Source organism: Melospiza georgiana, chromosome 1 (genome assembly GCF_028018845.1).
Source record: "Melospiza georgiana isolate bMelGeo1 chromosome 1, bMelGeo1.pri, whole genome shotgun sequence".
In the NCBI taxonomy this organism is placed as follows: domain Eukaryota; kingdom Metazoa; phylum Chordata; class Aves; order Passeriformes; family Passerellidae; genus Melospiza; species Melospiza georgiana.
This window is the reverse complement of record NC_080430.1, coordinates 84,579,284-84,600,588: the sequence shown is the minus strand read 5'-3', so window position 1 is coordinate 84,600,588 and position 21,305 is coordinate 84,579,284. Positions and strand designations below refer to the sequence as shown.

General features: G+C 37.9%; 1 protein-coding gene across 4 annotated transcripts in view; it reads left to right on the top strand.

Annotated features, from left to right (window-relative positions):
- The window catches only part of TENT4A (terminal nucleotidyltransferase 4A), a 57,740-nt gene that overhangs the window by 24,055 nt on the left and 12,380 nt on the right, over nucleotides 1–21,305 (top strand). For all 4 annotated transcript variants that reach the window (XM_058030977.1, XM_058030969.1, XM_058030960.1 and 1 more), the window contains exons 8-10: nucleotides 3,135–3,261; nucleotides 10,261–10,361; nucleotides 10,612–10,784. In XM_058030977.1, coding sequence (XP_057886960.1) covers nucleotides 3,135–3,261; nucleotides 10,261–10,361; nucleotides 10,612–10,784 — 401 coding nt within the window. The remainder of the gene's footprint in view (nucleotides 1–3,134; nucleotides 3,262–10,260; nucleotides 10,362–10,611; nucleotides 10,785–21,305) is intronic.

Sequence of the window (21,305 nt, the reverse complement as noted above, 5' to 3'; positions counted from 1 at the left end):
GAGTTCTACCTGTGCAGCTCCATTCATGAGGAAGTTTGTTTTTCATTCTGAATTGCTGTGGGCAGTAATGAAAGTTCTAAACCTTAAATGTGTTTCCTTGAAAAAGAGAATCTTTAACTTGCAGGGTTTATTATGCTTCATGTTGCTTGCTTCTGCATCTTGATAGGTCACAAGTATGGGAAGTAAATAGATTTGAGATTGGCAACATCTATGAGATTATCTTTTCTAGCCTTAGTGGCTGCCCAGAATGATTCATTGGAGCTATTCAGTATCAGCTATTTATCATTAGAACCTGCAAATATATATGTTTGTGTGTGTGTATAAAACATTAGTGGTTATAAAAATACCCAGGTTCATTGAAGTTAGCATTTGAAAGAACCTCTTTAATGCTGAATGTTGCAAAAAGCTGTTTACTAGCTAATAGCTTTACATGAGTGGGTCTGCTGCAGTTCTAGCTCATGGTCTTACCTTTACCTTTTCAGGCCGTGTTCTTAAAACCGCTTCAGGTAAAGGAAGGCTACCTGATGGAGTGGTAATACTGATAGCAAGTGATGGAAATTTTGGACATGCTCCTTTAGGGATGAAGGCTTTGTAAGAAAGAATAAGGATTGAATTATACATGAAATCACACAGACCATTGTTATCTGCTAATGTACATCTGAGGATTGAAGTATGTATGATTTTTTTAAAGAGTGACAGCATTTGGGTTGCGTGCTTTAACTGATCAGTCTAGATTGTGACCAAAGGAGGATGCTCAGATATGTAAGACATGGTTCTCTAATGAGTCATCTCTCAGAAAAAAAATCTGTTCAGGGCAGCAAATGCAAATGTGTGATCTTCTGGCTTCTTTAATATGTTGTTTTGTGGATTGGCTAGGGTCATCTTTATACAGATTTGACAGATCAGTTCACAGTAGCTTGAGCTGCAGCCCAAGTAAAAGCTCTGCAGACTGTAAATTGATTAAAACCCATTAATTCAGACATTTTTATGAATGAGTTACAGGTGCAGAATGAGGCAATCCAGGAGCCCAAGCATGGTATGGCATGAGCTATTCTGCCTCTCTTCTTAAGTCTGCTTCAATCAAGACTCAAACACAACTTCATTGATTAAAACTAAACTTCCCAAGTTTACTGTAATTGGTTTAGGGAAGGCTTATGATTTCTTTTGCTGGCACAACAGAGGAGGTAGTGACAACTGATGAAAGGAATAGCCAATATTTTGTGGCAGCCCTGTCTTCATTTTGGTATAACTTTATGCAGGATACATGCCAAAGGTACCTGCCTAGAATTGGGTTAGACTAAACTAATAAAGATTCTTTGAGTGCACATTGAGTGTGTATTCTTAATTAATGTTATGTGAATTTATTGTATCAGTTAGGTTGGAAAAGAGCTCTAACATTAAGTCCAATCATAGATGGACTTTAATTTAGTGGTAGGTGCAATTATGTGTTTTTAGTATGCATTCCATTTCTGTATTGCTTCTCAATTTAATTATCTTACATATCTAGGTTTAGAATGTCATTATGTGGCTGGTCACACAGTAAGGGCTCTGAAAAGCCCTTACTGAATTAATCATTACTTTTTCAGTATAATTAACATTGTCTTCTGATTTCATGACCACTAAAATATTTTGGTCACTTTTCAGCCACCTTTGGAGTAAGTCCTTTTTGAAGTCTTCTCTGAAGAACATGTGTTTCCTCCTAGGTTCACTGTCCCAGGCCCACACTGATCTCTTTTTTTACTTCAGGATAGAGTCCAATAGCAAATAAACCATTTGGAGAGACTTCTGTAATAGTGGCTGCTGTATACCACAGTGCTGCATTCAGAGCAAGATACTCAGTTATGGCAGTAAGCAGGAAGTATTTCTTGATTGGTTTTTATTTGACCATGTGAATTACTGGAAAAATTCTGTTTTCCCAAAATGCATTTATGTTTTCAGTTAGTTTTCACTGATTATGCTTTTCTGTTAGAATGGCATTATGGTTGGGGAATTTTGAAAAGAATCTGTTTTCTACCCCTGGATGACAAATCTCAGCAGGTTTGTCTATAGTGGCTTGATGGACAAAACACTCAGGGGACTGAAGTGTTCCTCTGAAGTCAATCTCAACCTTGTTGGAGTCTGTCCTCCAAAGGATGGATTCTGTCCTTTACCCGTCATTTTTAAAAAGCAGGTTTTTCATGGGCTCTGATCTGATTTTCATATTTGGTGGTTCATCCCTTTCTAGTGTTCTCACAGCACTTCACACATCATTCTGAAGGAGGGAGCCTTGCACTGTAAGCGGTTTTCTACCCACTCAAGACCTAGTCCATATTTTATGCAATTTGAAAGCAGTTTTGTTTATGTTTCTTAAATTGAATGCTGACAGTGAATTTTGATATCTGGTGCCAAATACATCCATGTTAAGCTCCCAAATGCCTTCTGCTAGTAACAGCAAGATTGTTCTAGGTATCAGATCTGTTCTCGTACATTGTCACTGATACAGAAGGTATACAATGCTCCTCTGCAGTTCACATGGCAATAGATTTGGAAAGAGTTCCAGTTAAAATGTCACTCATTCCTAAAGTAGGGCAATTGAGAGTGCTACAAACTTTATCAAAAAACAGTACTTTAAAAGCTTCTGGAATCTTTTATGATAGATTTTTGAAAAACTGGTTTATCCTGTGGAGATAAATATCTGTATGTGCTGGTTTATTAATCTGTAGTTTTAATAAGGTTAAATAGGGTTTTCTGTGAGTGTCAGACATAATGAAGGTTACACAAATGAAATTTTAAAGTGAATTTGGCCTGCAGGAACTCTACTGGTAAGTGAGACATGGTTCTTTAAGCTTGGTAGGTTCCCTCTGGAAGACAGCTCTAAGAGCTTTAAGCTGATCTCTCTGCTCTGTTTCTTTCAAGCACTCTATACAGGTATTTTAGAAGTGGTAAATTGAGTGCATTATGTTAAGTGTCATTCCTAAGGTCAACTTCTTTTGCTGAAATAGGCACACTTAGGTGTTCCTGATGTGGCTAGGATGGGATAACTGGTTTAAACAGAATTAACCTGTATTGTTGAGGCTTCTGAGCTTTAAGTGTGACTAATGTTTTGGTAACTGATATTAAAAAAAGATGATCTGATGACTGTCACATTATTTCAGGAAACGACGTTGGCAGAAGTTCTTATGGTGCCATGCAAGTGAAACAAGTTTTTGATTATGCCTACATTGTCCTTAGCCATGCAGTATCACCACTCGCAAGATCATATCCAAATAGAGATTCTGAGAGGTAATTAGTTCACTTTTTCAATATCCATTTGTCTGTGTAATCAGTTAGGATTGTTTGGTTCTTGATTCATAAAAGGAATGTTGTTATTTATTGTTTAACTGTGGTTGTATTGAAATCTGCACAGAAATGTAACCTGCCCAGGGATATGAGAGTGCAATGCCTCAATGTGCAGCTCTTAAATGAAGAGAGTATGATAAAATCCAGGATGAGTCCAACATTCTGCTTGAAGTATTTCAAAGGAGGGTTTGCTGGTTTAATGTTTAATATGATGCATGTATGTATTGTGGCAGAAAGAAATGTGTGTTATCAAATTACTTGTTTAGACAATTAGAAGACTAGACAGCAAGGCTAAGAATTTCCCTGGTTCTTTAATAAATGCCTCATAAGCTGTTTTAAAAGATTTGATATGTATTTAAGAACTAAAAAAGACTTAAAATACTATATTAAAAAAACCTAATAGAATCAGTTTAGTTTGATTGTATTGCCAGAATTGCCATTAAAAGTAGCATGCTTCTAGACATGCCATTTTTAATGCAGTTCTTAGTGTCTCTCATAGAGACACAACCAGTACTTTGAGCTCTCACCTTTGCAATTTGTTTTTTGAAAGAGAGAGGAGAAAGATAATGAAGGCATGGCTGCCATGTGGTATTTCCATTCATGTGTCTGCTCTAGCACCTTTTGTTCTAACCCTTAGTGTCAATTTGGGCTAGATCAGAGGATGTCTCTTCCCTGAGACTTCCCTAAAACCCCAATGGCTTTGAGCTCCCTAGCTAATCACAGGGCAGGATGGCTGTAAGATGTCACATAAACCCTCTCAGTACAACTGCAAACTCTAGTCATGATGTAAACTTTCAGCATTAATGTCATTGGAAGGTGAAATAGTTTCCTCTAGTAAGTTTGCATCAAAGTGGACGCAGTCTTTCATTTGTGAGTTTAAAACTGACAGTACTTGAGGAGTGCCTGTAAATTCTTTAGGTTTTCAGTGGTACTAAATTCACAAAGGTTGAGACTGCACTGTGATGGAGGTACAGAAGGATATGGAGTGTTGCACTCACATTTGAGACTGTGGTCTTAAGATATTAAAGGTCACTGTTAAATGTGTATTGGCTGACTTTCTTGGTGCTGAATGAAACTTTGCTCTTACCTAAGTACAGGTAGAGTAACCTAGGGATTCCTGAAGTTTTGCTTGTCTTGGGTTGTGGTCTCCATTAACTTCTCTGTTTTTCTCTGAAGGATATAGTCATTCTCTTAGGAGGTGTCTGTATTTACTATAGGCATCAAAAAGTATACTTGTATAGCATCTAATGGGAGCCTCAGGTGTCATCAGTATGTGCCCTTTGCATGCACTTGTACTTGTTACTGTATCTGGGAAATGTTTGAATTTTGTTCACAACTGCAAACCTGTGGAGCAGTCCCAGCAGCAGTATTCAGGTGTCGTGTCTGACCTGTCTGTGAGTTCTGAGCTGTCTGTGCCAGTGACATCTGAATCTCAGAACCCATCACGCCACTGGCTTGCAAGGGGAACAGCATGCAACAAAGTTCTGTATACAAATAGTTCCCCTAGCACCAGTGTTGTCAGTGCCAAAGGACTTGTAAGTGGATGAGGAGCTGTTTGGCAGCAAGTTTGTTGCAGAAGTCTGCATTCCATGTTTGATCTCAGTTAAACCTGATGTGCTTGGGTAATCCAGGTATGTTTGTGGATTCCTCTTCCTGCTGAAAGGCAGAGGGGTCCATGCTCTGTATAAAGACCTTTCTGGTGGCCTGGCCATGTGGGAGTCTGTTGTCCTGATCCATCTTTCCCCCTGTTCTAGATTTGTTAGTAGGTAGGTTAAACTGTGGCATAACTGTAACTATAAACAATGGGCTCCATTTAAGACCAGGGACTGGCTTCTAGTAGAACATGACATTCTACTAGAGGGATCAAGGCTAAATGAAGATTACTTAAAAGGATAGGAAGTTGCAGGAGGCTGAACTGCCCAGGCTGAGTTTATTCAGTTTTGTCCTAACTGGGGCTAGTTTTTTCCTATGTAGGATGGTTCTTGAACTATCTGATGGGTTTGAATTCATATTTCCTCTTCCCAGGAAAGGTTTCTGTGTACAGAATTCTGTTTTGTAGATGACAGTCAGTAGATTTCACATCTTTCTTGGTGATTGTTGTAGTTCTTTTTCAGGGTCAGTCCAACACAAAAATGTGTCTACATTAATTGAAGGCTTTCTAAAGAGTTGCTGCTTCTCATAGTCCCAATGGGAAAAAAAAGTCAGATAGTAGTCCTTCAGCAGCATTGGCCTTTTTCTTCATCATCTTCTGTGGTAGCAAGTCCCACAGAGTAATAAGGGATAGATTCACATCCCTCTTACCACCATTGTCATTCAGGCTTCTAAATAGAACATCTGAGGTGTAGTGGGAATTAAAAGCGATCTCCTATCATGGAAAATCTTTTTTCTCGGTGGAAACAGTAACCAGCTGAATCCTGAAGGTAATTTTTACAGCTACAGAAATTATCTTAACACTATTTTGTCCTCAGTCAATCTTACCTATCCCCTTCTGAGAATGGTTTAGGAGAGCTTGATTGACAGTTTGGTTGATTTTATTAGAGCAAGCCGCTTCCTGTCATCTTGGAAAAAGGAGTTTCCTCTTAGGAAAATGAGACTGATCCATCTTGAACTTGTACAGCTTGTATGCAAGGTGAAGTTTGGTGTTGTCTTCAGCCAAGATGACTGAAAATTGTGATTGATGTCTTAATATTTAGGGCCATGGAGACATGAGTCTAGCTGTGAAATACAGTTATGGGCAGGATATCTTCTGCTTAAGGATTGGTGTTGGTATGTGCTTTGATCAGCTTTCATATGATCTTTGCCCCTAGCCTGTCTCTGGGAAAGAGTGTGCCATCTCAAGTGAGCTCACTTCTTCAGTCTGTGAGGAATGGTATTTTCACAGAATCATTGAGGTTGGAAAAGACCCCTGAGATGATTGGGTTCAGCTGTTAACCCAGCCACTACTGTGTTCACCACTGAGCCATGTCCCTCAGTGCCACGGTTACATGGCTTTTAAGTGCACCCAGGGACAGTAACTTCATCGCTTCCCTGGACACCCTGTTCCAGTGCTTGACAACCTGTCTGTGGTGGAAATTCTTTCTAATATCTAATCTGAGCCTTCTGTGGTGCAGCCTCTTATGCTTTCACTTATCATTGGTGAGAAGAGACCAATGTCCACCTGGTACAACCTCCTTTCAGGTAGTGTAGAGAATTATGAGGTCCACCCTGAGCTTTTTTTTCCAGGATAAACAACCTGGATCTTCTCAGGACTTGTGCTCCAGACCCTTCACCAGCTTCATTGCCCTTCTTTGGACTTGGTTTTGAGACCATTTTTCCAGTTCTGTTTCTTGATGAACCACAGGAAACCTTAGCAGATATTTGGCAACAAGCTCTCAATAAGCTCTGCTTATTGATTTGTGTTCATTTAAATAGTGGATTATCTGTTACCATCCTGTCCATGGCCTTTATATTAAAGTGTAGTTTCATTTTATGCCTTGCCCAGGCTAAGTACCTGGGTACTGTCTTCGGTCAGCTGTGCTGTTCTTTCCTTCTCAGTGTGAATCTTGCCTTGCATGAGATCCAGCAGTCCTGCAGTCAGAAGATGGACTTTTTGGTTTGACTGAAAACAAGTATCTCAACGCTTCTGTCATGTCAAGAAGTTGACCCAGCTTGTGGCTGATGATGGGTAGATCAGAAACATCAGGAGTTCACATTTGGGGCAAGAGGGATAGAGCAGTACTGTATTGTTTCACAGCCCTAAGTTTTGCTGCTCTGGATGTGACAAAAATCCATCCTTAGGTTAATATTTATGTTTTGCAGATTGGGATGTTGGCTCACATGCTGGTCTGTCACATGGTTTGGCTAGGAATGTGTGCTCAGACTGCTTCTCTAAACAGCTCTGTAGCCACATTTGGGAAGCTGAGGAGGTAATATGCAATGAGGAATGGAAGACTTGGTTTTGCTGTCACTGCCCTTCAGTATAAATTAGACTTTGGAAATCTTATGTATTGTGCTAGACGTGGCACAGCTGGATAAGGGAAAGACCTGTCATGCCAACAGGTTAGTTTGAGAAAGCCTAGGCAGTTTCCCTCTGCATGTCTAGCATTGTTACTTACAGGTGATAGTCTTCAAAGCAACCATAGCCAGGTGGAAAGTGATATCTCCATCTCTGTGCTTGGAAAGTTGTTGGGTCTCTTTCTTATATAAAACGTACTATAAATATGTAAAATATTATATATAAATATAGAAATAGATATATAGAAATATATATATAATAAACTAGTTCGGTAAATAGTTTATTCCTGGTCTAACTATATGATAATATTAAGGGAAAAAACTTAAAAGGGGCATCTTTCTCAGGAGACCTGATTTTACTAACCAGGTAACAGTATTTTTTTATGTCTTCCAAATAAGCATATTTGAAGAACTGTTTGTCTCAGACATCTGTAGAAATTCTGGCCTCAGTCAAAATAAAAGCCCCAAAAGCATGACATTTTTTACAATAAAGGCAGGGTAGATTAATAGGTTTTTTTTTTGTTCCTAAGCATTTTCAGAAAATAAATCTAAGCACAATTTTCAAATGGTTATTTTAAAAAATTGTTCTTTGAACCCATGGATGTGCTTGAGTTTCATACATAGGAAATAGTGTTCTTTTGAGATCAATACCTGGTTTGATCACAGTTGCTTCCTCTTTCTTTGCTACTTTATTAAGTGTATGTCAGTATAACCTTAATCACCTTTCAGCTTCTCATGTCTCATAACGAAAGTCTTTAATTTTGCTGCACAAGCAATGTACCATGGATCTGCCTTTGGACTCCTGACCTTATAACTTAGTGAATTTCCTTTTTTCTACCTTTATACCAAAAAAGAGAGTTTAGAGCTTTGATCTCTGTGCCCTTTGAGAGGAACTGGTGAGAGTACATATTCCCCCATTATTCTGTGTGTGCAACTCTGCCACAATTGTTGGTGTAGCAGTCACTTCACCCATTTTGCCTGTTCTTCAGTATATTAGTCACCCAGTCTGATAAAATACCTCTATTGTTCATTTTCCTTCTGCTATATGCAATCATGACTCTTGCTTCACTTCCAGGACAGTGCTCCAAGAAGCATCAGGTTTGACAAACTCCTTGTATGTAATAAGCTTGTTACTCAGCCCATGTTCACTTTCTGGTGGTAAGACCACAGCTGGTGGTAGTTGTGAAATTTATGTGTAATCCTAGAGTAGAAGCTCAACTCTTTTTGAAGGCCTTCTCAGATGAAACTTTTTAACTGCAAGATTTCGTTCCCTGTTCTGGTGCTGATGAGACCCAGCTGGTGCATGTTTGAGTCCCATAGTAGCATTGGTCTTTTGGGAACTGCACCTTTAGGGCCACAGCTGAATCTCTGCAGTTTTGGTCATCCCCATCTTCATTCTGTCTCCTCTTGCTCAACCTTACTCTTTGGGACTGAGAAACCAGAACTGCATTGAGTATTTAAAATGCTGTTATGTCATGGGAGTATACATTAACAAAATGTGATCCTGATTTATTTGTTCTTTTCTTAGTGTGCTCTGCTTAGCTATTGAACTGTGGTTCCCAAAGTTGATGTTTAATTACAACCCAGATCTTTAATTTCTGAGTGCTGAAAAGCACACCTATAATTCTGCGTGTAAAATTCAAGATTTTCTTTTCCAGCATGCATCATTTTATCCACATTACATAAATAGAATGGTGGATGACATGCATTCTGTCCTGGTGGCCCATCTGCAGCTGCACTTGGACTTGTAATTTAGGTTATATTATTTGGTTCAATGTTTGCTGGACTGTCTTTTTCAATCCTAACAGTAACATGTATTTAAAGTTGGAAGACTAACATGGAACATGTGATATTTGGTCTTGCATGAGATAGTAATTGCTAGGATAGTAGGAAAATTATTGCTACCTAAAGTGTTACTATGAAACCTAGTAAAGGTAGTCTAAAATATATTAGGGTTTTGTTTTGTATGTCCTGCCTTCCCATTGTACACCTAAACTAAAGCAAAATTCCAGTACTGATACAAGGTACCTTTATGATGTGAAATACAAAATGAACTTTATTGTAATCATTGAAGATTATTGAAAATGACATTATCTGTTCCACAGTGGTAACTTTGCACAGCCCATTTTTGTACAATAGTAATTTCTTCATGTATGTTGAGTGTGGAGTTTATAGTTAGTATTTCAGTGACTAGTCTCTGATGAAAAGAAAGCTTGAAAATTTATCTCTCAAACAAGAAGACTCAAGAAGTATGATTCAAATAGCTGAATGTTGGGAAAGTGTGTTAGAAAAACAGTACTTTGTTGATAACTGGTCACTGTTCAGCAGGACCAGGTAAGTTTTTTCTCTGAGCCTCTCACTGTTATGAGTTTATTGAAATTCTGCATTGTTTTGGAGCCAGTATGTTTCTTGTTCCACTACCTCACGATCCATGGTACTTCCTTTATAATTGTGGGGGTCTTATCACCTTGTAAGTTGTTTTGTAAATCCAGAAGCAAGGATTAGTGAAGGTCTCTGTCTCCACACAGCCAGTTGTAATGCTGAGATGTTTTCTGTCTTCCGTACATCCCATACCTTTTTATAATCCAGATTCTGTGGAAAAACTTCCTGTATGGAGAAATACAAGAACAATAAATTGCTTTTATCAAATATACTGTTATCAGCATGCACATTCTTTATAGTTAATATGCATTCCATTTAGAAATACAGAGTAAAAATCTTACCTGTGTGTCACTGCTTGCATGTTAGTATGGTAAAAGAAAAATAATATGAATATAAGTGGTGCTTCAGTGGATTAAATGGTGTGCTAAAAAAAAAAAAGGTTCAAAAAGAGTTTTTGGTTAGGGATATCTTAAACTGACTTTTAGTGTAATTTGGTAGCTTGTTAAAATGTTTGCAAATATGTAACCATCAGTCTTTGTTTAATACTTAATTGAAAAATTTTTTTAGCACATTAGGTAGAATCATCAAAGTGACCCAAGAAGTGATTGACTACAGGGCCTGGATTAAAAAGAAGTGGGGGAGCAAAATTAATTTATCACCTGAACTTGGTAGGTATAGCAGGAAACCAACTTAAAATTTTTTCTTGACTTTGATGTAATTCAAAATACTCATGCCTTGAAATTAATCATTCAGATATACAGGAAAAAAATAAAAGGAACCTGTAACTTTCTAACCCAAATTAGTTTTTTCTGAGCCTGTTTTTCAGTTAGCTTGTTAAAGTGCAGCTCTTCTTAGACTTCAAGGCCCATGTGTTTGTGTTCTGTGCTCTTAAATGATACTTATGTTTTCTGTTAACAGATAATAGGTTGAAAATAAGAGACCCAATAGCTCTCTGCAATGGAGAACAGCAGCAGAACAGAGACTCTGAACCATCTTACAATCAGCACTTGGCATTGTCATTGGCCAGCACACAGCAGTTATCCTCTGGTTCATCTGCCTCTTCTGTATCATCTCTCTCCAGCAGTGACATTGTAAGCTTTTTCTTTTAATGGGTTAAACTAGTAAGTAGCAGAGATTATCTTCAAAGCCTCAATTGATACAGCAGTACATATAACAGTTAATGGGATACTGTCCCTAAACTGCTACAGCAAAACTGTCATGTCCTCTGCTCAGAAACATTACTGAAATCAAATTTTTTTGTTTATTAATTAAATGGGTCTTATTTCCATCCTAAATCTTTGGTACCCTTTGTGGTAAAGTTAGATGTAATGAAATATAACAACTCAATTTAACAGTAGCTAATTAAGTAGAAGAGGAGAAATGCCTTCTTATATTCTTCCATTAAGCAAAATCTTCCATTGTCAAATTCTGGTCCTTGTTCCCCATACCTGAAATTGAACATGAACATTATATTGTGCTGTGAAGGTGAATAATACTCATTATTTTCAGCCAAGCAGTCAGTTCATGTTTTAATGGTAACAGGGCACTTGAATAAACTCTTGTCACCTTCCGTATTTTCAAGTAGTTGCTGGGCTTTATTATAACTTCCTGGAAGAGGAGGCTGCAGTCTCTTGAAGTATGTTCTCAGACTCTTTTGAGGTTCTGCCAGGTGGTTTTGTTTTGGTGTAAAGTTAAATCAGTGCAGATTACAAAGCACAGCACTGTAAGGCATGAGCAGCTCATTGTGAATCTTCTGAAGCATTCTGTCTTGGGTAAAGGCATTGATGGAAGGAGATGTAATATGCAGTCACCTATGACAGTGAATAATGAGATGATGCTGAGTTGTCCAAATACCTGTTTCTTGACTGCTTTCAAAAACTAATCAAATATGGAATTAAAAATTGGGAATTGTATTTAATAAAAATTTAGTAACTTTTGAGGGACAAGCACCTCCTATATATATATTACTTTCTGTAATTACTTTATGCTACTGTTCTTTTGGGCTTGAATTGCCTCTTTATGCCACCTTCAGTAAACAGGACAAATGTTTTAGTTGTACCATCTGGCTAATGAGCAAAGAACAGCGTGATACTTGCCAGTGGTACTATTAGCCATGCTCCTGGTTTAAGTATATCAGTGGAAAAGATTTTGCTGTAATAAATTTTATGAAATATGCAAATATTTGCTTATTATATTGGGAGTGCAAATATTGGGTGGCGAGTTGTTATGAACTCCCCTTAGTCCTGTTTAGCCTGATGTTGAAGGTGAAACTTCATTGCTTGATGCCAGAGAAATTAATGAAAAGTGAAAAGGATCTCAACAAGGTAGAACTGAAATCTACTTGGGCATTCACAAAGTAAAAGGAAAAGCTACGTTTTCAAAGAAAATAAAAAACCATGTCCATGTCCTTGTGAGAGAGGCCAGGTTATATACTGGCGTCATGTCCTTTGCAGACTGATAGAATGTTAACTTAATTTGGAATGGAATGGCAGGTTTCTAAAAAATGACTGATGAGTTCATCCTACTCTTAGTTGGGCTTGTGAAGAGGAGAAAGTTCTGGCTGAGCAGTCCTGAGCTGTACCTGATTCAGGAAGAGAAGCCTATTCTGCCATACTCAGGTGATCTGTGCCATGATCTGGCAAAGGGCTGTGCCCAGGTTGCAGCAGAGGAACATCTGGCAGGTGTGACAATTTGGTATTTGTGCCAGAACTTCTGGTGCATTATTAATAGGCATGATGTGATGAGCTTTTCTGTCAGCTTCAGAAGAAGGTAATTATCAATATGGTCCATCTCATCACTTTGAGTTACATGCAGTGTTACCTCTGATCTTGTGGAAGGATTGTTCCTCAGGAAGGATTCTGTAATTATTTTAAGTTAAATAATCTGAAATTTTCTGGTACTGGAAGACTGTGAAAGCAAGGTACAGATTTTAAAGAAAATGCAGGCGATGAGGAGAGCCCAGAGTTACAGCTTGCTGACCTCTTCCCAATAATTAAGGGTTTATTTTAATAGCAAGATATTGCTCCCTATGTCACTATTAACCTTAAGCACAAACTCTATAATAATAGATTGTTCCAGGAGGTGTGTTTTTCATGACTGCAGAATATCTTTTGCTGTTTGTGAGATTCAGGATCCTATCTGTTAAATCATAGGCACTAGATAGCGTAGTTGCTTTTCTATTTACTGCTGAAGTTTCACTGGTAATGGTGATCAAGTGGTCCTTTCTGAGTTCTACTTGCCAGTATAATAGAAGTCAGCATACTTTAGGAAGAGGAAATAGGCTTGAAAACTTGTGACATTACTTTCTCACATTGCCCCTCTCCAGCCATCCACTGAAGTAGTTATATTTTGAAGTCATCACATCACTGTTGGCTGGTGATAAGTCTGGAGGCCTTGCATATATTTGTCAACATGTCCTGGAAGCAATATTGGCAGTATATATTGAGAGTGCAGGCATTATCAGAGCAGTGCAGTATTGCTCACAGGGATCCTAGAATTTTTATTAAACCCTATAGTTTAATAGTTGGTTGCAATACAGCATGCTGTTTGGTTTTTAAAGATTTGCTTCCTTGGAGTTCTGACAGCATTACAGGTTTTGCATCAATAATCTGTAAATATGACTCAGCAGCTGAATGGGTAATTGTTCTGGTGTCTTGGACTTATGGGTCTGTCAGCTAAAGCAATGGTTATAGATTTATTCTGGCAGCAGGAAAACAGAACAATAAGAAGGAGCATGTTTTTCTCAAGACTGGATTGTCATAAACCAGAGCTAACATTTAGAAGTCAGCCTCTCAATGTCTGTATATACTCAGAAAAATGGAAGAAAATAAGAGCTTACAGTTACTACCCTGAGTTCTCCATACTGGTGGCAACTTTTTAAAGATGAGAACTTAAGTACCACTGAGGAACAAGAGAACTGTCTTCTCAAAGGACAATCTTCTCTTTCCCTATATATTTTAGATTTATGTGCTTTTTCTCAGCATACCATCTGAAACTCAGGAGGATGTTTACTTTCATCTTTGCACATCTAAGACTAGCTTGCAGGAGAACATGCTTCTAGACCATTGTGTGTCTACACAGCCCAGAGTTAAAAACTGGATATAATGAGACCATTTCATAATTTTAACAAAATGTATCCTTTTATGAATTTCCCAAAGTAGCAAAGCTATTTACAAAATGCCCTAGTCTAGCACTCTCTGGCCAATGAAATTCTAGTCATGTTGTCTTTAGTAGGTGTTCTAGCCAACTGTAAAATCTTAATCAAAAAGGACAGCTCTTCAAAGGGCCAGTAAATTTCAGATCAAGATGTTGTGGAAGAGAAGCCTGTCTTTGGGTATCACTGTTAGTGGGAGAGCTGTTCAGTTGATGGGATTGTCCTACTGTACGTGTCAATACAGAGCTCTGACTCACTCAGCAGTATTTCTAATACAGTTTTGTGCAAAATATTGAGTACTAAAATTCCTGCCATGTTACCTTGGTTCTGTGAAGAATGTAAATATTGGTGATCAGGAGCAAACTAAAGAACATGTATTGAAAAACTTTATGGATACAAGGAATCTGGTTATCAGAAATATCAGACCATTCATATATTTTTTCAATTATGTTAATTATCAAACTGATCTATGTAGTAAGTCTCTCTCAATGAAGCTTTCTTCTGATTTCAAATGCCTTACATTGCCCTGAAAAAAAGCAGGTATATTCTTCACTCCTGCAAACAGGTAAGTTGTATAATGATGCATTCCTACACAATCCAACAAATGTTGAAATGAATGATGGAAGATGTTTTATAAATGTCTTTGCCATCAAGGACAGTGTAAAGTGTCCTTGTTTTACTTTATGGAAGCCAGAGTCAAACTGTTTAACTACAGAAAAGAAGCCTCTGGCATTAAAAAAAAATCTCACCTTGGTCCTGAGTTAAGTGATTGCTATGAGAATCTGAAACCAGATGAAATGAGCTATGTTCAGCCCCAGCTCTCCTCTTGTTTTGGGTAGCTACAGATGTCAGTCTCACAATCAAGCAGTGACCAAATTCCTCTTGAAAATGCTGTGTTGGTTGGGGTTTTTTTCTGGTGTGCATTTTTTTCATTTTGGACCTGCACTCTGTAACTGGTGACCAGGATTTCTTGTTGCTTAAGCATTGTGGAAAAATGTTTTTCATTAGCTCAGGAAGTCCTAGAATAGTGCTAGAGAATATGTATTGCCCGATCAACAGTCTCTGCTAAGTAAGAAATAATCCTTGGTATGTCTTTGCAGTCTCATTTTGGTCTGATTTGAATTCTGGTGCTATGTTCTGCAGTTCTGATAATGTTATGCCAAATAAAGCTTAAGATTTTATGTGACAGTGATGGCGGCATATCAGCAGCAGATAAAATGGCTCATAGGAAATTCTTAAAGCCCTTTTCTGTTACCTTATGGATATATAATGTCATATCCAGTCCATCACAGAAACTCCAAGTTGTCTTAGAAGTTTGTTTCTACCAAATTTCATACACATTATCTCAGTGTTTCTGGTGATAATGTTGTGTAGCCTTCTGTGATGAGATAATTTAGTGAAGACTTCTGAGTTCTGCAGTCATGCCAATGTAGTTAAAGTTTCAGTGAACAAGGTACCCCTGTAGTCTGGCTTTGGAGATGACACAATCCTTGCCACTTTTTAACACTTACAATAGCTTCTTTCAGACGGTTCTTGAAATTAACTGTAGCCCTATCATCAGAATGTCAGTGCTTGATCTGCCCCATCAGCTCAAGAATATGCTGCTGAGCAGAACCTTCAGTGTTCTGTGAATCTGTCTTTTCACTGTATTGAAGTATTTTGTGCTCACTACCTTGATTGGATGCTTACATTCTGAGACTAATATAAAAATGGGACTGATAAGAATAAGACTCATTGTTCTTTCAGTTCTGCTGAATGCATGCAAGATCCACACTGATTTTTGGAACTGTTACTTGCTTTACAGTAATGGTGGTTTAGTACTTGAACTCAACATGCCTAATGAAGTTATCAACCATCTCACCTTCCTTCCTATTAGCCAGACTAAATGTCAGCTTATTAGCAGGAGCTGTTTTGCTTCCGTATTCACAGAGAGGTGATAAAGTATATGACATATCTTGTCTGGATAAATGCTGTGCTTTTAAAAAGTGATTAAATTTTCAGGCATTGAGGCATGCTTATCTTCAGTAGAGGGACAGACACTTCAGAATATGTAACAGCTCTTCTTGAAGTCTTGTTAAATCCATTGTAATGACAGATTAATTTGTAGAGTTGCAGTTGAAATTGTGTGTATAAGGAGTGGGGGCAAAAGGAGGTTGCCTAATAAAATTCTCAGCCTTGAGAGCAGGAGCTACACAGATTTTTTTCTCTTCTTTTTATGTGCCTATATATTCTCATGTCCTAACCAAAGTAACTGTTCAAATATGTATGAATAGTTGATCATCTTTGTGTCAAATAATACAGGTTTTGTCTTAGGCTTCTCCCCTTCCTGAACAAATACAAGTTCTTTAAAAAGCCTCTCTTAATGTTTGACTTTCAGAGAGATGTAAGTGCTGACTTGCAGGCAGCTTGTCTTCAAATAAAGCAGTGAGCAATACTGAGTGCAGAGACACAGACAACCTGGGGTTAACTGGGGAAAAGCATTTAATTGACATTTGATTTGGGGCATTTAAGAGTTTAGGCCCCCAAATCCTTAGAAGTGCCATTATTTTTTCTTGTACTTGCTATGCAGATTGTGAACACTTCCTGTGGATTAGAGGGGAACAGATTTTTCCAGTGTTGCTTTTGGCTATTTTACTCTTTCACTGTATGGCCTCGTGTTTGTTTTTGAAGTTTTTAACCTGTATCTCTTACAGTGTGGAATTTTATACTGTCTCATGCTTTTCTTCAGTTCCTCTGTATCAGTTTCTTGAGCAGTCTGTTCTCCATATCTGCTTGAAGTAAGAGTAAATTTCTGCAAAGCTGCAGGAGGCGCAGTTTTGAATACAAAATCCTAAAGTAATTTTATTTAATAAGTTATTCTAAGCAGCAGAGGATGCAGAGAGAATCTGTAATTCAGCAAGTAAAGTGGGATTTTACTGCTGTGAGGTCAGTGAAGTAAGGAGAGGAGCACATAATTTAAGAGTTGACTTCAGACTCGTTTCTGATGCCAAATTCTAAGCTGTAATCTTGCATATCTAAACATTCCCTCCCATGAAAAAAACCCACAGAGGTACCTAAGCCATTTTAGCATGGAAGAAAACCTAAATTCAGTATTTATAGTCTAGAATGGCGCATGATCACCTTTCATAAGGAGTCCTGTAATTCAGTGCATAACTTGAAAGTTAAAGTGGAAATATTTTTATATTGTTAGCAATACAGACCAGTTGAAAGCCTGTGAAATAAAAGTATTGGGGCAACAAAGGAAGTTTTAAATTATGCACTTTTGGGACCTTTTTGATTTAAGATGGCTTATCTGAAATACAGTGAGTATTGACAGAACATGGAATAAGCTTGCAGTCAGGCCTCTCAGGGTATAATGAGGTATGGTTGAAGGGCTTGTGTTTAATCTGGTACATGCTAATTAGATAATGTTTTCAGTTGTCTTTCTGTAAAACAAACACTAATGCTTTTGGAGTATGCATATTTTTGTTTGCTTGTGTATCCTATATTCTTTCATTTCTCCCCTTCTGTAATCACAATGACCAAGATCTTTTGTTTTTGCAATGAAAGGCAGAAAAATCAACCAATTTCACCTTAATTCAAGATTTACATTGCTTATACGCTGGACAGTGGAAGTGGAGCAATTATATTGATGTAAATTCTCTTGTGACCTTCCATAAAAGTGGAAATTTTGTTTGTCTCCATTCTACTTTATTTACACCATAGTTGAAGTTATGGCTCCACCTACCAAGAAAGGAAATGGCACACTGTGGAAGAGATGGGATGAGGGCAGGGGGTGATCATACAGTCACCTTTGGAAGCACGGTGTTTCCAAGTGTTTATCAAGCACAGTTTAGTACACTGGAGCTTAAGCTATTTGAGTGAGAGCATGCATTGAAGTTCTTCTTCTGTACATGCCTTCAAACTAGGAAATGTCTGAAGTCCTCTGGTGTTGCTTTATGTTCAAAGGAATGTGGTTTTGCACATTGCTAAGCAAATTCAGTAATAGGATGTATTTGCTAGCCAAATTTCCTTTCATTAGCTACTCCTGCTTTTCTGCACTGGTGTTCACTTACTCCTGTGGTGAGCTGATTCAGAAAGTGAAACTAGTAAGAAGGTGATTACTGTTTCTGTGATTCACCTCTGTGAATTAGCACATAACAATGTCAGATGCTACGACAGGTGTAATGGAGAAGGCTGGAATGGGAAAAGAGGCAGAAGGAGTAAGACTGGCAGCGCTCATCGGTTAAATCACTGTAATTGTAAGTAAGGAGAGGAACATTTGAAAATGTACAGTGTCAAGTGTTAACTATAAACAAGAATTTTCAGTTCTTTGCTTTCAAAGATGGAAGAGAGTTTTTACTGAAATAGTCATTGTTCTCTCGCAGCTTCCAGCTCCTGAATGTTGTGGGAAAGAGAAAAAAAAATTGTTTAATTAGTGGAAGAAATTTTGAGGGTGGAAACAATAAAGATCTTTTTGCCAAGACTTTTGTAGTTCATTCTTAGAGATGAGGGTGAAAACCCAAACTCATCACACTATCAAGAAACTTGCATTCTATTGTTTTACGTTTTTATTTCTGAGTACTGACTTTAGGATAGTTAGACTCTTTTAGCATTGAGCCAAACTTAAACACACTGGGGTCATGAATTAATCTTATGCAACTTCAGCTCTTAGGAAAGCATAGTCTTGAAAATGGAAAGCTCTAAAATGGTAGCTGAGTTGTTAACTGAGAAGTTACCAAGTATCTTAAGCCTTGAGTTATTAATGGAACTGAAATAAAGTCTTATGGCCAGACTGAGTCAGTAATGAGGTTTTAGCAAGAAAATAATCTCTTGGTGATGGGGTCCTTAGTCTTAAAATGGGAGATGCATTATGCGGAAAAGTAAATTGTTTTACTTTGTTTTCATCCAATGTCAAGAAGAGAAGCCTGAATTTAAGTTTTTAATCTTTTGTATGACCACAATGTTTCACTGTTTCTGTCTAGACAGAAGTTCATCAGTAACACTTGAGTTTCTAGGTTTCTTCCATACTTTCTGTTTCTCCAGCATTAAAGTAAACTAGAGTCCGCAGTAATCAGGGCTGTGAGCAGTAGATATCTTCCTTCTGCATGCCAAGTTCTTAATCAGGAAGTTGAAACTGCTTGCATGTTCCCAGGAGGATAAACCTGCATCTGTTAGTATTTCTTGGTTTCCAAAAGGATATCTTTAAAAGATATTTTCCTTGCAGGATGAGGTACTGCTATGAGGTGCAGTCTTGTGGCTTTATCCCTATATTATCTGCTAAAATCAATTGAGGGATCATACCCCTTTAGTGAACATTTATCTTTTTTAATGTGACCTCTGTAGCCCTCACCCTAGTAATGGTCAGGGCTTCTGTCTTCCAGACAAAAGTGTGTACCTAACATGTCAAAAGTGTTACCTCCATGTAGGACTTGTAGGTCATCTGAACTTCTGTGGTGCCTCACGTTTGCATGTTACACTTAAAAATCTGCTCCAGAAGACCAAGAAAGATTTAATCCTTCAGTGTAGGCTGTGTTTGTGGAAAATCAGATTTGTTCACATTGGGCTCAGTTTTCTGATCCAAGTTTAATCTTTCAGTTTAAGAAGGGTAATACTGCTCTTTATGGAAGTGTTTTCATGCTCTTAAAAAGTTAAGAGCATCAAAATATCAGTAATATAAGTCAGTCAATATCAACTCCATACACTAATGCCACTGGCAATCCAGGATTGCCTTGGAAAAAAGATACAATCTGCCTGTATGAGATGTGCTTCAGTAAATAACACTTGAGGCAGAAAAACATACCTTTTAAAAATTATAATAAAATAACACAAGCTTAGTTTGTGGTGAGTTCTATTCTTAATTAAATGTTGTGATGCTCTTTTCTCTTCCATCTGCTACTCTTTTGAGCAACTTTTTGTTGCTTTAAAGCCCCTTAGAAATCTCATTAATGAGAAGTGGCCCATCTGAGTCAGGTATGTGAACCTTCAGGGATCTAATTGTATCTAAGCAGAAGAGATCCTTTGAATGGAGACACTAAAATTGTTCTTGGGTCAGGTTTGTAAAGGCTGCATGGCAGACTTGCAAGTTAGTTTGGCTAGACAATCAGATCCCTTTCTCCATCCCATTTGCTAGCTCATGGGTACTTGTGAGCATGCTTAGAGCTTGTCTCTTCATTTCCCTCTCTTCTCATTAGCTTTTTAATAAATTCCATGACCAAAAGTGTCCAAGGGAACTCATCTTTGTGGCAACCTTAGCCTGTTCCCACAGTGTTGATACTGTAGGCTTGGACAAAGGAGAAAAATGCCACCTAATCCAGGCATCAACTAAGCTTAATTTTTGGTCAGTGCTACAGCATGTAGTTTCCCTCTATGATGAACATATTTATTAAAGAATAAATATCTGATCTCATAAATAAGAAACTTTCTGCACAGATTGTTTTTACAAGTATGTGTCTCTAGTGAATTCATTGTGCAGTTATCTGCTTCAGGAGGCATACTGTAACTTTTATCACCAGTTGAACTAATGGGAGAGCAATTCCTTTCTTTTAGATCTTATTTTTTAGTAAGCACAACTTCATACAGACCAATAAAAGACTGGTTGTTCTAACAAATTGATTTTATTGAGGACTCTTTTCTACCATGAGTATTCAGTTCAGCTGAGATGCAAGTTTTGCTTTGTGGTCGCTCATTGCTTAGGCTGCTCAGTATTCACAGTTGTCAGTCTCACTTCTGTAATCTTCCCCAGGAAAAGCTTTTAAACAGTCTCTTGTTTCTGTTCTTGAGCAGCCTATTCTCTAACTGAAGAATCTAATTTAGAAAACAAGGCCATTTGAGGGCAAGTAGTAGTGCTGGAGATCTGTTTAAAGTTTATGTGATTTAAGTGAAGAGTCTTTGCTTCCAGGCAATTAATCTTTAGAGACAGAGCAATAGAACGCTTCAGTAATTACTTCAACAGTAAAGATCTGTGATGACCTGAGCCAATAATGCCTTTTAATGTGGTAACTTCTAAACTACTAATTGGCCAACCCTCATCTCTTGCTATATTTTGAACCTAGTAGCTGGCAGTGGAAAAAGCAACAGTGGTTTGGGATAAAGAATAGGTCTTTCCATTGTTTTTAAGTTCACAATGCTTTGAAGTTAAGAATGTGGTAAAAACCAGCAGTGAAACGTAGGGGATGTTACTTCTGCCATTATGTTATGGCTGAAAAATAAGTTTTACAAGAGTTTTTGTGTTCAAAGTTGTTTTAAAAGGCTGTAGCTTGCTTTCCAACTTTCTCAACTTAGAAAATAATTGATCATTTAAGAACTCAGGTAGTTGGGTATTTTCAGACTTCAGAATTTCCTGCAAAGCCCTGGATCTGTGTTTGCCTCCTTGCTGTTAGGTGCTCCAGATGCACAGTACTTTAGCATCGCTAATATGTTTGCTTAGGATGCATCTGAGATTGCAGGTGATCAGGCTGGAAGGAGAAGGAGTAGTAAT